This window comes from Microcaecilia unicolor, chromosome 11 (assembly GCF_901765095.1).
Source record: "Microcaecilia unicolor chromosome 11, aMicUni1.1, whole genome shotgun sequence".
NCBI lineage: Eukaryota > Metazoa > Chordata > Amphibia > Gymnophiona > Siphonopidae > Microcaecilia > Microcaecilia unicolor.
In genome coordinates this window covers 51,645,616-51,661,150 of record NC_044041.1, presented here as the reverse complement: position 1 = coordinate 51,661,150, position 15,535 = coordinate 51,645,616, and the positions used below count along the sequence as shown (strand labels likewise).

Here is a 15,535-nt window from a genome sequence, read left to right as displayed (position 1 = left end):
CCCAAAACCCACTCCCCTCAACTGTACACCATTACCATAGCCCTTAGGGGTGAAGGGGGGCACCTACATGTGGGTACAGTAGGTTTTGGGGGGGCTTGGAGGGCTCCTATTTACACCACAAGTGTAACAGGTAGGGGGAGGATGGGCCTGGGTCCACCTGCCTGAAGTGCACTGCACCCACTAAAAACTGCTCCAGGGACCTGCATACTGCTGTCATGGAGCTGGGTATGACAATTGAGGCTGGCAAAAAATTATTTTTAATTTTTTTTTTTGGGTGGGAGGGTGTTGGTGATCACTGTGGGAGTAAGGGGAGGTGATCCCCGATTCCCTCTGGTGGTCATCTGGTCAGTTGGGGCACTTTTTTGAGGCTTGGTCAAAAAAATAAATGGACCAAGTGAAGCCGGCCAAGTGCTCGTCAAGCCAGCCTTCATTTTTCCATTATCGGCCGAAGCCGGCCATCTCGTAACCACGCCCCCGTCCCACCTTCCGTACCCTGCCGAAACGCCCCCTTGAAGTTTGGCCGGCGCTGTGACGGAAAGCAGTTGAAGACGGACAAAATCGGCTTTCAATTATACCGATTTGGCCGAGTTCAGGAGATGGCCGGCCATCTCCTGATTTGTGTCGGAAGATGGTCGGCCTTCTCCTTCGAAAATAAGCATTATAGTAAAGCAGAGATCAGTGTTTAATCAGCCATGTGCAACTAAAGTTAACTGAACAACTTTGTCAGCCGCACACTTTTGTCCCTGCAAACATTTTGCCTCCTTTATATCTGGTGCAAGGTGGATGCAGGGAATTACTTTACCTCCCCACCCGTGTCCTTTTTTGCCACGGTGAAAAGTATGGGCACTGTGGATGTACTTTTGGCCAGTGAGGGAGGACATTTTCAGCACAAGGATTTACCTTGGTTAGTATTTAGTTCCCCAGGAAAATTCCTTTGAAAACCATCCTTCCCAAGACTTTTATTGGATTATCATAGATATAAAATAATTGGAAGTGGACAGGCTTCAATAAACCTTACATTTTCTTTCAGCTCAATTTCATGACCTAGTTCTGTTATACCAAATGCACACTATTATAGGTATCTAAAGGCTTCAAGACTTTTATAGGCTCTTATTTAAGAGGTCTTTTACGAAAGTGCGCTAGCATTTTTAGCTCATGCTAAAAATCAACTGGCATTAAATACTGAGATGCCCATAGGAATATAATGAGCTTCTCAGTGTTCAGTGCCAGCTGATTTTTAGCATGAGTTAATAATGCTAGCGCATCTTAGGAAAAGACCCCTTTAATTATTTAAGATTAAAAATATCAATACACAATAAAAAAAAAAATAAGCTTAATAGAGTATCATCATAGTTTCATATCTTGCATTGGTTGCCAGTCAGGGAACGCATAAAATGTACATTACTTTGAGGCTCATTTCAAAAGCGAAAAACGTCCAAAAAGTGCCATAAATCTGCATTTGGATGTTTTTTATCACAAAAATATCCAAATCGGTAATTTTGAAACTAATTTTTAGATGTTTTTCTATGAAGTCTGTCAGAAGTGCATTGAGATCACAAGGGAGCATGTTAAGGGCAGGATCTGGGCATTCCTAACATTTGGACATTTTTCAGCCATAATAGAACAAAACAAATCCAGGACTAAAACTAAGACATTTTGAGCTAGACCTGTTTTTATAACGAATAAGGCACCAAAAGGTGTCCTAAACAACCAAGTGACCACTGGAGAGAATCAGGGATGACCTCAGCTTACTCCCCCAGTGGTTACAAACCCCCACCCACCAAAAATGTGATTTAAAACGTTATTTACTAGCCTCTATGCCAGCCTCAGATGTTATATTCAGGTCCATTACAGCAGAATGCAGGTCCCTGGAGTATTGTAGTCAGGGCTTTTTTTGATGGGGTACTTGGGGATACTGAGTACCGGCACCTTCTCCATTGTCTACTAAAAGTGATCAATGGTCCCTAAGTTGTAATGAAAGATTTCAGGCACTACATACCAATTCTGCCTTGTCATAGATTCTGTGACTGGTTGCAGGGGGCCTGGCTACTGAGGGGTGGGTCTCTCAGTGATCAACCCACCCCTGAAGGGAGGCCTGGCATTTGAGTACTGGCACCTTTTTTGCTAGAAAAAAACACACTGATTGTAGTGGTGGGTGCAAGGCACTGTAAACAGGTGGACCCAGGCTCATACCTCCCTCTACCTGTTACACTTGTGGTGGAAACTGTGAGCCCTCCAAAATTCACCAGAAACCCACTGTACCCACATATAGGTGCCCCCTTCACCCATAAAGGCTGTGTAGTTGACGGTAGTTAGTTCTGGGTGGGTTTTGGGGGGCTCAGCAGACAAGATAAGTGAGCAACATGAGGTGTGTACCTGGGAGCTTATTTGAAGTTCACTGCAGTGCCCCCTACGGTGCCCTACTGCTCTCCTAGGATGTCTGTGTGGCCAGTCTGCTAAGAATGCTGGCTTCTCCTACATCCCAATGGCTTGGTTTTGTGCATTTTTCACTTGGATGTTTTTTGTTTTTTTCAAAAATGGACCAAAAAGATAAACATCTAGCAACTAGCCATTTTTGGGGAAAAAAAAAGATAGACATTTTTCTGTTTTGAAAATGGCTATATTCCCCCACTTGAATTTTGGATGTTTTTAGCAAAACGTTCAAAGTTGTACTTAGACATCATGTCAAAAATGTCCTTCTTTGTCTTTCCTTTAAAACACTACATGGTATGTGTCCTGGATCTTTGTCATGTTATTTATCATTATGGGACCCTTTTACCAAGCTGCAGTAGGTATTTTTGCTGCATGCCAAAGCCCCTTTTACCGCACAGGGTAAAAAGGCCAAAAAAAGAAATGGCACGCGCTGGAGGTGGAATTACCGCCGGGCTGCTGCAATAGCCCAGTAGTAGTTCTGGATTGATGCGCGGCAAGCCTATTGCCATTTAGTAAAAGGGACCCTATTGGGCTCATTGTCGAAAGAGAAGGGCGTCCATTTTTTGACACAAATCGGGAGATGGGCGTCCTTCTCCCAGGGTCGCCCAAATCGGCATAATCGAAAGCTGATTTTGGGCGCCCTCAACTGCTTTCCGTCGCGGGGACGACCAAAGTTCCTCGGGGCGTGTCGGAAGCATAGCGAAGGCGGGACTGGGGCTTGCTTAACACATGGGCGTCCTCGGCCGATAATGGAAAAAAGAAGGGCATCCCTGACGAGCACTTGGCCGACTTTACTTGGTCCATTTTTTCTTGCGACCAAGCCTCAGAAAGGTGCCCGAACGGACCAGATGACCACTGGAGGGAATCGGGGATGACCTCCCCTTACTCTCCCAGTAGTCACTAACCCCCTCCCACCCTAAAAAAAACTTTTAAAATATTTTTTGCCAGTCTCTATGCCAGCCTCAAATGTCATACCCAGCTCCCTGACAGCAGTATGCATGTCCCTGGAGCAATTTTAGTGGGTGCAGTGCACTTCAGACAGGTGGACCCAGGCCCATTCCCCCTACCTGTTACACTTGTGGTGGTAAACGTGAGCCCTTCAAAACCCAACAGAAACCCACTGTACCCACATGTAGGTTGTACAGTTGTGGGGAGTGGGTTTTGGGGGGGGTGGGGGGGCTCAGCACCCAAGGTAAGGGAGTTATGCACCTGGGAGCAATTTCTGAAGACCACTGCAGTGCTCCCTAGGGTGCCCGGTTGGTGTCCTGGCATGTGAGGGGGACCAGTGCACTACGAATGCTGGCTCCTCCCACGACCAAAGGGCTTGGATTTGGCCGTTTCTGAGATGGGCGTCCTCTGTTTCCATTATGGCCGAAAACCGGGGACAACCGTCTCTAAGGTCAACCTAAATGTGGAGATTTGGGCGTCCCCGACTGTATTATCAAAACGAAAGATGGATGCCCATCTTGTTTCGATAATACGGTTTTTTCCGCCCCTTCGCCGGGACGTCCTGCGAGGACGTCCTCAGGAAAACCTGGGCGCCCCGTTCGATTATGCCCCTCCACATCACTAGAAGGGCAGTGGAATTAAACATACAAAATAGACAACAAAACCCCACCACAATTCACATGCAGTATCTACACAGTTCAATTCAGTTAATAAAACCTATGAATTGTAGTAAGTATCTTTACAGGGTGGAAAAAGCCTCAGAACTTTTGGAAACCTATTGTGTGAACACTAGTTGTCACTTCATTCAGTCATGGACTTCAAAAAAAACATCCCTTGCTTTTTAATTTTACAGCTTTATCTTATATTTCTGTTCTTTTATCTTGTTTATCACAATTTTTTCATATATATAACTAGTAAAAAAGCCCCGTTTCTGATGCAAATGAAACGGGGGCTAGCAAGGTTTTCTTCTGTGTGCATGTGGGAGTGTGTGTGTCCCTGCCCTCTGCCCTCTCTCCCTTCCCCTCTGCTCTCTGTCCCCTCCCCCCTCGGAGTGGAGTCCTTCAGTGTTAAGTTTCCTGCTGTGTTTGTGTTACAGAGATAGTGAGGGCTTCTGCCCTCTCTCCCCTCCCCCCCCCCTGAGTCCTTCACTGTTACAGAGAGAGCGATTTGATTTCGTGCTTTGCTCTGTTTTCCTTCACTGTTTGTGTTACAGAGAGAGCGAGGGCGGGGCAGACACTCATGGGGAAACCGGATATCTCTCCCCCTTCACACTTCCGGCTGGAGGCTTCATTTAGAACGTTGGTGGTGCCTTTTATATATAGAGATTTTTACACACAAAAAAACATATCCTATAAAAGAAACAGCCTCTTCCGATGTGGCCAGCGTTTTGAAGCATTAAAACTGCTGCATCAGGGAAAACCATAAATTGTCTCCGTATCTGGTGTATTCTGTAAAACAGCAATCAGTATCAAAACAACTTTCAAAATCCATAATATTTATACATTTCTTCAATTCAAATGAACTTACTACTAAAGCATTCTTTTTCAGGTTATTTATCGTGACAATCTCTGCACTGTGTTTAAAGCTTAGGGGTCCTTTTACTTAGCTGCAGTAAGCACTAACACATGCTTACCGCGGTTTAAAATGCTTTACCGCGGGGTGCGCTCAGGTATTCCACAGTAATTTTGCCATCGGTACACTGTTCCCACACATTAAAAACTAGATTTTATTTTTTAGCACTGGGGCAGGGCGGGGGCTGAAGAGTAGGCATGTTCCGCACCGAGGGGTCCTTTTAGTAAGCTGTGGCAAGAAGTGGCCTGTGGTCATGTGGGCGCATTTTTGGTGCGCACCGGGCCAGTTTTTACGGTGTCTGGGGAAAAGGGCTTTTTTTCAGTGGGCCAGGAAAAAGACCTGCAGTAGAATTGAAACCAGGATGGGCCTATTAATGGCCTGAGCCCTTAATGCCACCCATTGATCAAGCGGTAAGGGCTCATGCACTACAGGTGCAGTGACCGGTTGGCATGCGCCAACTGCTGATTAACGCCGAAAATGCTGTGCATGATAGGAAATAAAAAAATAATGTATCCCAGCAGTATGGGCATGCGTCAAGTCCAAAATTACTGCCAGAGGTGTGCACTAGCCTGGCGGTAGTCTCATTTTGGCACGTGCTGACACGCGTAGAGCCTACCTTTGTAAAAGGGACCCTGAGGGTCTTATTCTATAAAAGTTATGCTTCTAAAATTTATGCTCCTAATGTTGCAAAATTTTGCCGTCTGTGGAATTCTTTGCCTATTTTATTTTATTCCAAAAGTTTTTTTTGTATTTTACAAGAACATTAAAGAGAAACATGTATGAAAAACATACAAAATAAAACTGCACATTATTACATTCAAGTCCACTTCAAGAGAGACCAAAATGAATTTCAAGAGAGAAAACTAATTCCAAATAACCACAGGCCCTGAATCAAGAATTCTTTGCCTATTGAAGTAAGGAGAGAATATGATCTGCTATGATTTGGGACACTTCTCAAAACATGTTTCTTTTAGAAATAAGTATTGATTGTCAACTGTTTTGTGTATATTATTGTTTTTTATTTGTTGAAGCTTCTGTTATCTGGGTGAGACAGTAGGGGGCTCTTTTGCTAAGCTACAGTAAAAGGGGGCCTGCGCTAGCATCAGCTTGTGTTTTTCATGTGCGCTGAGGCCCCCTTTTACAGCTGCGGGTAAAAGGTTGTCCATTTTTGACGAAAAGAAATGACCATGCAGTAAGTGAATCACTTACCACAGGGCCATTTCGGTGGGGAGCCCTTATCGTCACCCACTGAGATGGCGGTAAATGGGCAACTCCAATTATCGCCAGTTACGTTCCAGCGCAAAAAAATTCCTGTAGTGCCGGAAATGGTAGCCCAGCGGTAGTTCCAGATTTACGCATGCCAGCCCTTTAGTAAAAGGGCCCCTATATAAATAACTGCTATTATTGGGGTCAATATTCAAAGTGATTTAAATGGCCAAAAACAGTTTCTGGTCGCTTAAATCACTTGTCTGGGGCGAACCAGGTAGTACCACGGAAAATGTCCAGTTAGAGCCCATGCCAAAAACATAGCTGTTTTGCGGGTGTTCTGGGGGCAGAGTCAGCACTTAGCTGGTTAAGTGACGATATTCAACACCTAGGAACTTTTTTACCAAGCTGCGTTATAATGGGCCCTGTGGTAGTGGCAGCGGCCATTTTTGCTGCGTGCCAGGGCCCTTTTTACTGCAGTGGGTGAAAAGCCCAAAGAAACACATGGCCATGCCATAAGCTTGGACTTTCCTCGTGGCCATGTGGTGGAGAGCTCTTACCGCCACCCATTGAGGTGGCGGTGAGGGCTCCCACACTACCCCAGCGGCGTATTTTTTTTAAATCCAGCAGCACTGGAATTGGCCCACACTGGAGGCGGAACTACCACCAGCAGCTTCGTTGGGCCATTGGTAGTTCTGCATTGCCATGTAACAAGCCCGTTGCTGCGTGGCAACCCTTTAGTAAAATGGCCCCATAACCAGCTAAGTTAACTGCATGAATAAGATTGCATAAAACATAAATGTATCTTTATGTGGTTCTTCTTAGCCGGTTAAGTCCTGAATATTGCACCTAACTGACTAAATTTTAGCCAGTAGCGTATGTCCAGTTATTCAGTGTCATAGCCAGGACATGGCTCAGCATTGAATATACAGACAAAAGCTGTTGGTGGTCAGCAAAACACTGACCATCACTGGCTGAATATCTATTCAATTATTATTATTATTATTATTCCCCCTGAGGAAGGGTGGAAATCCTGTTGGATGTGCAAAGCAAGCTTCTTCTCTTACCTGCCAATTGGGGTAAATGTGTTTTTGAAAGTATCTCCCCTTTGGTTCTCCCCAGGACACCAGCTATGATTGGCTGCTCCTTTTTGGTCGATCGCGAATACTTTGGTGAAATTGGCCTGCTCGATCCCGGCATGGAGGTTTACGGTGGAGAAAACATTGAACTGGGCATGAGGGTGAGTGAACAAGCAATGTGGTTTTCAATGCATTCCTAGACTAGACTGAACCCACTTTGACATATTCCAACAAAATGATGGAGCTAGTTGCAGGAAAACAGATTAAGTTTCAAAATAAAGTTTCTTCATTCAGTATGCTGATGAATTGTGGGTAGTAATAGATTGCAGCAACCGGACATGCTTCCTGAGCTTTTCTCACCAGAATTTCATAATGGCCATGTAGCATGCTTTATATAAAGCAGAGATAGGCAAATCCTCTCCTCGAGGGTCACAAAGAGAGGGATAATCGAATGGGGGCACCCATCTCTAAGGACGGCCCCATAAAGGTGCGGGGCAACCCGTATTATCAAAACAAGATGGACGTCCATCTTTCATTTCGATAATACGGTCGGGGACGCCCAAATCATGAAATTTAGGTCGACCTTAGAGATGGTCATCCCCGGTTTTCGGTGATAATGAAAAGCGAGGATGCCCATCTCAGAAACGACCAAATCCAAGCCATTTGGTCATGGGAGGAGCCAGCATTCATAGTGCATTGGTCCCACTACCTGAATGGAAAATGTCCTTCCCTTGCCGATCCAGAAAGGAACGGGAATGCATCAAGGAAATTGCATGCAAATGATCTGCTCACTGTTAGCTCATTTGCACACGATTTCCTTCCTAAGGAGGGGAAGCGACGGCAGTTGAGGTAGTCCTTCCCTGCAACGGCAGTTGAGGACATCCAAAATGTTTGAAAGAAGGATGTCCAAGCCTTCGTTATGCCTCTGCTGACACACACATACCTCCCCCACCAGGGACCTGCATACTGCCCCCCCCCCCCCCCCCACAGGGATGGCCAAATTTCAAGGGAGTGAAGTGGCAGAGTGGCCTAGTGGTTAGAGCACTGGTTTTGTAATCCAGAGGTGGCTGGCTTAATATATTTGGATTTTGGATCACAAGTAGTAGCAGTGGGATTTGACACTGCTACTACTTGTGATCCAAAATCCAAATATATTAATAAAGAGGGTGTCGGAGGCATAGCAAAGGCATGGATGTCCTTCTCACAGAAACATCCACATTTTGAACGTCCTCAACTGCCGTCGCAGGGATAGAGGCATAGCAAAGGACATACTCTAAAAAAAAAAAAAGACAAATGTTTTTGAAGTTGTTTTTTTTCGGAGTGGGAGGTGGTTAGTGACCAGTGGGGAAGTCAGGGGAGGTCATCCCCGATTCCCTCCAGTGGTCATCTAGTCAGTTTGGGCACCTTTTTGATGCTTGGTCATGAAAAAAAATGGACCAAGTAAAGTCGGCCAAATGCTCGTCAGGGACGCCCTTTTTTTTTCCATTATCGGCCAAGGACGCCCATCTGTTAACCAAGCCACCGTCCCACCTTCGGTACACTGCCGACACGCCCCCTTGAACTTTGGTCATCCCCTCAACAGAAAGCAGTTGAGGACGCCCAAAATCTTGGCTTTCGATTATGCCGATTTGGGCGACCTTCTCCTTTGAAAATAAGCAGGAAAGTCATCAAGTTTTCAGGATATCACTAATGAAATATACATGAGATAGATTTACATGCACACTGTGTCAATATTATGTAAATATTTTGATGCATATTTATTACGGTTATCCAGAAAATCTGACTTGTTTACAGCCCACTGAGGACCAGAGTGTTATGTGATTATTTTACACTGCTATTATATGTGTATATTTCTGATACTGTTTTATGTTAGTCCTATTAATAGGTTTCAATTTGCCACTTCCAGGTTTATCTCATTGATTGTATCTATGTTTATATTTGGTCATTTTACTATTGTTATGCTATTAACAAAATTGTAAGTTTTGTTAAACTGTACATGTACACTGGCTTGGGTGAATCTCTTCATAAAGGCAGCTAATAAATCCCAATCTCTCTATATAAAACGCACCTCCAACGTTCTATGAAGCCTCTTTTAGCCAAAAGTGAAGGGGGTGAGATCGCATTGTGTCTGCCCCGCCCACGCGTCAAACGTGAAGACGTCGAGGGCGGAGCAATGACACTCAACCAATCGCTCGGCAGCGAAGCGTCAGGGAAGGAGGCGGCGCTCTCGACGTCTAGCCTTCCCTTCGCTGTGTTCCGCCTTCTTCTGACGTCAAGGATGACGTCAAAAGAAGGCGGAACACAGCGAAGGGAAACCTAGACGTCGGGAGCGCCGCCTCCTTCCCTGACGCTTCGCTGCCGGAACCGCCACGGAGGTAAATTTTAAAAGAAGAAGAAAAAAAAAACGATGCATGGATGCGAGGGGGGAGGGGGGGCATGGATGCGAAGGGGGGGAGGAGAAGAGGGCGGGCCAGGCTGGGACATGGGAGAGAGAGGAGCATGGATGCGAGGGGGGGTCATGGAAGGGAGAGAGGGGACTTGCTGGAAAAGGATGAATGGAGGCGGCAGGGGACAGAGGAGCATGGATTGCAGGGCAGGCCTCAGGCAGAGAGGGGAAATGCTGGATAGGGATGAATGGAGGGGGCAGGTGACAGAGTAACATGGATGGCCATGGATTGAGACGGCAGGGCTCAGGGAAAGGGGAATTGCTGGATAGGGATGAATGGAGGGGACAGATGGGCATGGATGGATATGGATTGCAGGGCAGGCCTCAGGCAGAGAGGGGAAATGCTGGAAAGGGATGAATGGAGGGGGCAGGAGACAGAGTAACATGGATGGCCATGGATTGGGAGGGCAGGGCTCAGGGAAAGGGGAATTGCTGGATAGGGATGAATGAAGGGAACAGATGGGCATGGATGGATATGGAGTGCAGGACAGGCCTCAGGCAGAGAGGGGAAATGCTGGAAAGGGATGAATGGAGGGGGCAGGGGACAGAGGAGCATGGATTGCAGGGCAGGCCTCAGGCAGAGAGGGGAAATGCTGGATAGGGATGAATGGAGGGGGCAGGTGACAGAGTAACATGGATGGCCATGGATTGGGACGGCAGGGCTCAGGGAAAGGGGAATTGCTGGATACGGATGAATGGAGGGGACAGATGGGCATGGATGGATATGGATTGCAGGGCAGGCCTCAGGCACAGAGGGGAAATGCTGGAAAGGGATGAATGGAGGGGGCAGGGGACAGAGGAGCATGGATTGCAGGGCAGGCCTCAGGCAGAGAGGGGAAATGCTGGATAGGGATGAATGGAGGGGGCAGGTGACAGAGTAACATGGATGGCCATGGATTGGGACGGCAGGGCTCAGGGAAAGGGGAATTGCTGGATACGGATGAATGGAGGGGACAGATGGGCATGGATGGATATGGATTGCAGGGCAGGCCTCAGGCACAGAGGGGAAATGCTGGAAAGGGATGAATGGAGGGGGCAGGGGACAGAGTAACATGGATGGCCATGGATTGGGAGGGCAGGGCTCAGGGAAAGGGGAATTGCTGGATAGGGATGAATGAAGGGGACAGATGGGCATGGATGGATATGGATTGCAGGGCAGGCCTCAGGCAGAGAGGGGAAATGCTGGAAAGGGATGAATGGAGGGGGCAGGGGACAGAGGAGCATGGATTGCAGGGCAGGCCTCAGGCAGAGAGGGGAAATGCTGGATAGGGATGAATGGAGGGGGCAGGTGACACAGTAACATGGATGGCCATGGATTGAGACGGCAGGGCTCAGGGAAAGGGGAATTGCTGGATACGGATGAATGGAGGGCACAGATGGGCATGGATGGATATGGATTGCAGGGCAGGCCTCAGGCACAGAGGGGAAATGCTGGAAAGGGATGAATGGAGGGGGCAGGGGACAGAGTAACATGGATGGCCATGGATTGGGAGGGCAGGGCTCAGGGAAAGGGGAATTGCTGGATAGGGATGAATGAAGGGGACAGATGGGCATGGATGGATATGGATTGCAGGACAGGCCTCAGGCAGAGAGGGGAAATGCTGGAAAGGGATGAATGGAGGGGGCAGGGGACAGAGGAGCATGGATTGCAGGGCAGGCCTCAGGCAGAGAGGGGAAATGCTGGATAGGGATGAATGGAGGGGGCAGGTGACAGAGTAACATGGATGGCCATGGATTGGGACGGCAGAGCTCAGGGAAAGGGGAATTGCTGGATAGGGATGAATGGAGGGGACAGATGGGCATGGATGGATATGGATTGCAGGGCAGGCCTCAGGCAAAGAGGGGAAATGCTGGAAAGGGATGAATGGAGGGGGCAGGGGACAGAGGAGCATGGATGGCCACACACACACACTCTCTATCACACTGTGTCTCACATACACACTTGCACACACTCTCATTCTCACACACACACTCTCTCACAAACACACTCACACCCAGACTCACTCTCTCTCTCACACACTCACACTTTCACTGACTCTCAAGCAGTCACTCTCACATACACTCTCCCAAACATACACACTCCGAGGAAAACCTTGCTAGCGCCCGTTTCATTTGTGTCAGAAACGGGCCTTTTTTACTAGTGAATAAATAAAAGAATTGGTCACATAATTTTCCTGAGAATTTTAAGGTGAGAAGTGGCAAGATTTGCAAAAATGCCAAATGCCAGGACCAGGAACAACACAATTCCATCTGTAACATAAAAACTCAGCTGGGTCATTTGAAAGTAATAGGTCCCAAGTGAACCAAGCACACTTGGGCGGGTGGGGGGAGAGGGCCAGGTTTCTTTCAACAGAATTGATAGTGTGCCTAAAGCCTTCTTACGCCCCAGCTGTGTTCTTGCCTGCACTTCCAGACAGTTGTGTAGACATGGAGGGGGGCCTTGAGGACTTGGATCCCCCTCAATTTGGATTCAGCCCCCCCAAATTGAGGTGCTGTCTGATGCTTTGGCTGGTGGGGGTCTCCATGCCTCGCCAACAGAAGCCCTCCTCTATACGAAGCCTGACAGTTGGCGGCTCTTTTCCAGGCCCCTCACCTCCCCAGAAACTGAACATGTGTGAGGGAGGCCCACCCTGTGCATGCACAAAAGCCGAGCATGCGCAGGGGATGAGCTTCCCTCCCTCATACTCAGTTTCACAAAAACCAAGCATGTGAAGGGGGAGCGGCCACCAGGAAAAACACAGCTAACTACAGGGTCTCAGGGGAGGTGGAGAGCAGCAGGGGAGGCAGAGCAAAATTGTGTGCCCCCCCCTATACTTTGGACTTGGGACCCTGAAAATCCAAGGTCTACCTAATGTCCTGCTTCCAGATCTGATTGTTTTTAACGCAGTTAAGTAGAGAGGTGTGGTAGCCGTGTTAGTCCACTCTTAAAGGTTATCAATAGAAATCAAACAAAATAAAACATGGAAAAGAAAATAAGATGATACCTTTTTTATTGGACATAACTTAATACATTTCTTGATTAGCTTTCCAAGGTTGCCCTTCTTCCTCAGATCGGAAATAAGCAAATGAGGTAGCAGATAGTATATATGAGAGAAGCATCAAAGTAGCAAAGTATGTCAGACAGTCAAAGTAATACTAATCAAGAAATGTATTAAGTTATGTCCAATAAAAAAGGTATCATCTTATTTTCTTTTCTTTATTTTGTTTGATTTCTATTGATAACGCAGTTAAGAAGCTGAGGTCATATGGAAGCCTCAGAATTCCCTTATTAGTAAAAGCTGCATATATCCTTGATTGCTTGGAAGTGGGTGATCTAAACTTTATAGTTTGCAGAACAATTTAGCTTCAAACAGAAATGTTATGATCCATCATTTGATAGCTGAGCGATTTATCATCACCATAAAGAGCTACCTTCTGCAGGATGTCCTGCACTCGGGAACTAAAAGAGTATTGTTTTTTTAATTGCTCTCGAATTGAAGAGAAGAGGAAAGAGAGCGAGAAATAAAGAAAACTTGCTTATACGCTTGCCAAAAGTGAATCTGCCATGCTATGAAAGTGTCTGTTACTGGCAGAGCACCAAATTGCATCAATCATGAGAAGCCTGAGGCAAACCTTTCCAATCCAAGAAAACTGTGTTAAAAGAAGAAAGGCAATTGTGCACCCAGGTGAGGGATTGTGGGATCTCATTATCTCCCTAACATCACTGGCTGATGCTTCATTTCCCAGGTTTTTAGACTAGTTGAATATCAGATGCAGGAACCTAGGGTTGGTTTAACCACTGGACCAGGTGAGGCACTGGGTCAGAGCACGGCTATAAAAGGTGCCAAAATCTCCAGCCACTGATATCACTGCCAGTGCCTCACCTGGAGCAATGGTTAAGCGTTTCTGTCCCTCCGCTCCCAGTGGGTTCTTCAGTCTCCGATCTCTCTCTCTCCTCCCTGTGCTCCAGAATTGCTCCCTCACCCCCTCCTCTCCCTCCCCTGCCCACCTGCCCACGGTCCTGTAAACCTGCCAGCAGCAGCAAAATGAAAAGAGGCAGCCTGCAGCCAGCCCCTGGGTGTTCCTTCAGCCAGCACCCTGCACATAGGAAATTGCATCAGAGGAGGTGGGACCGACAGTTGGGAACACCCATGGATTGGTTGGAGGTTGCATCCTTTCATGTTGCTGCTGCCAGCAGGTGCAGGACTGTGGTGGGGGCAGGGAGAAAGGTACCAATGTCAGTAGAAAAGGGTTGGGTGCTGCCAATGTGGGGGGGTGAGGCACCGAAAGAAATTAGCTCAGGGCACCACGATCCCTTGAGCTGGCCCTGCAGAGACCTATGCACAGTGCCCCAGGGTTGAGCCTTTATATTTCTCATTTGTAGGGCCCAGCCAATCTTTTGTCCCAAATGACGTAAGCAAAGATTTTATGTTAGTTTGTAAATACTGTGCCCGAGTTATAGGAGGCAGAGAATCCCCAGCCATACCTAATATTTCAACCAAGTATTTTTTAACCATCTCTACAGTTGTAATTAAAGGTGATCTAGGAAAATTCGTCAGCCTCAAATTAAGCCTCCTGGATTGATTTTCTAAATATTCTAAACGGCGAAAGGTAAAGTTTCTTTCTTTAACTAAGACTTTTCCCACAGACTCTAATTTTTGAATTTTCTCATCTAAAAGTTTCAATTCAGTGGATTGTTGAGCAGTTACCTGTACCTAGATAATGGCTGCTTCAGACAATACCTTAATTTCACTAGTGTTTTTAGTTATCAATACTTGTAAAGAAGATTGAATGTTAAATGTCAGGTCCCAGAGTGACTCCATTGTCACTACGGCTGGTTTTGCTATAGTCCCCGAAGAAAAAACAGGAAGAGGAGCATCAATAGACTGTTTCAGAGTACTCACTATCTGTGATGGCAATATTTGTATTGTTAGTTGTTCTTTCCGCCTGGTGCTCCTAGCCGTTTCTCTCAGCGTGGGCAGGTTCCCTCCCTGCACATTCAGGTCCCCTACATTCGGAGCCTGAGCTGCAGGACTTGACTTCGCGCTGTCCCTTCTTGGCTGTGGGGGAGCTGCACATTGGACGGGGCTCAAAGAAACCCCGTCGACACTGCTGGCCAGCGCTGATTCGCCAGCTCCGACAGCAGGAGAAGAGGCTTGCCTGGGTCCCGGCGCTAACCCAAACTGATCTAAGGTCGTCTGGTGGTGGAGTTGGATCCCGGTGGAGGTTGAGGGATTCTCCCGCACCTTCCCTCTCCATTTCCTCATTGTCTGCGGGGGTCCGGAGCCTCTCCCAACAGCACTTCAGTCAGGTAACTGGGCGCGTCTGGTTTGATTAAATGCTATGCCACCATCTTGGATCCCATTGTCCGCCCCTTATGCTACTTAAAGGGCACTCACACAGGTTGTCTTGCCCTAAAGCAGCATTACTTAAGTCACCACGAGGTTCATAGTAATGAGATGCACAACAACAGCTATAGCCAGTAAAATAGCTGAGGTTATTTTACTGCCAGGGAGCATCAGGCCACCAAGCCAGGGCCTGGTGCTCCTTGCCTGCACCTTAAAGGAACATTCAGTGCTTCCAGGCACCCAATGAGCATCCCAACCTCCAAATGAGCACCCTCACTCCCCACAAAAGACCCCCCACCACCAACCTGATAAGAAGTCCTGCCTCTCGACCTCCCCACAGTCCCTGGTGGTCCTGGGTCCCAAGGCAGGAGTGATCCCTAGTTATTTCTGCCCTTGCTGGTGCCTTTCTCCAAAATGGTGCCAGTGATCCCTGGTTGTCGTACCCCTACTGCCCTTATACAGGACCATGACCCCTAGAGGTAGTTCCACAAAACCACTGTTAGGGGTTGCCTGTGTCATTTTGG

The 15,535-nt window shown here is 47.3% G+C and overlaps 1 protein-coding gene across 1 annotated transcript in view; it reads left to right on the top strand.

Moving 5' to 3' along the window:
- The window catches only part of GALNT9 (polypeptide N-acetylgalactosaminyltransferase 9), a 369,632-nt gene that overhangs the window by 172,507 nt on the left and 181,590 nt on the right, over nt 1-15,535 (top strand). Inside the window, exon 6 of the mRNA XM_030218539.1 lies at nt 7,282-7,399. Coding sequence (XP_030074399.1) covers nt 7,282-7,399 — 118 coding nt within the window. The remainder of the gene's footprint in view (nt 1-7,281; nt 7,400-15,535) is intronic.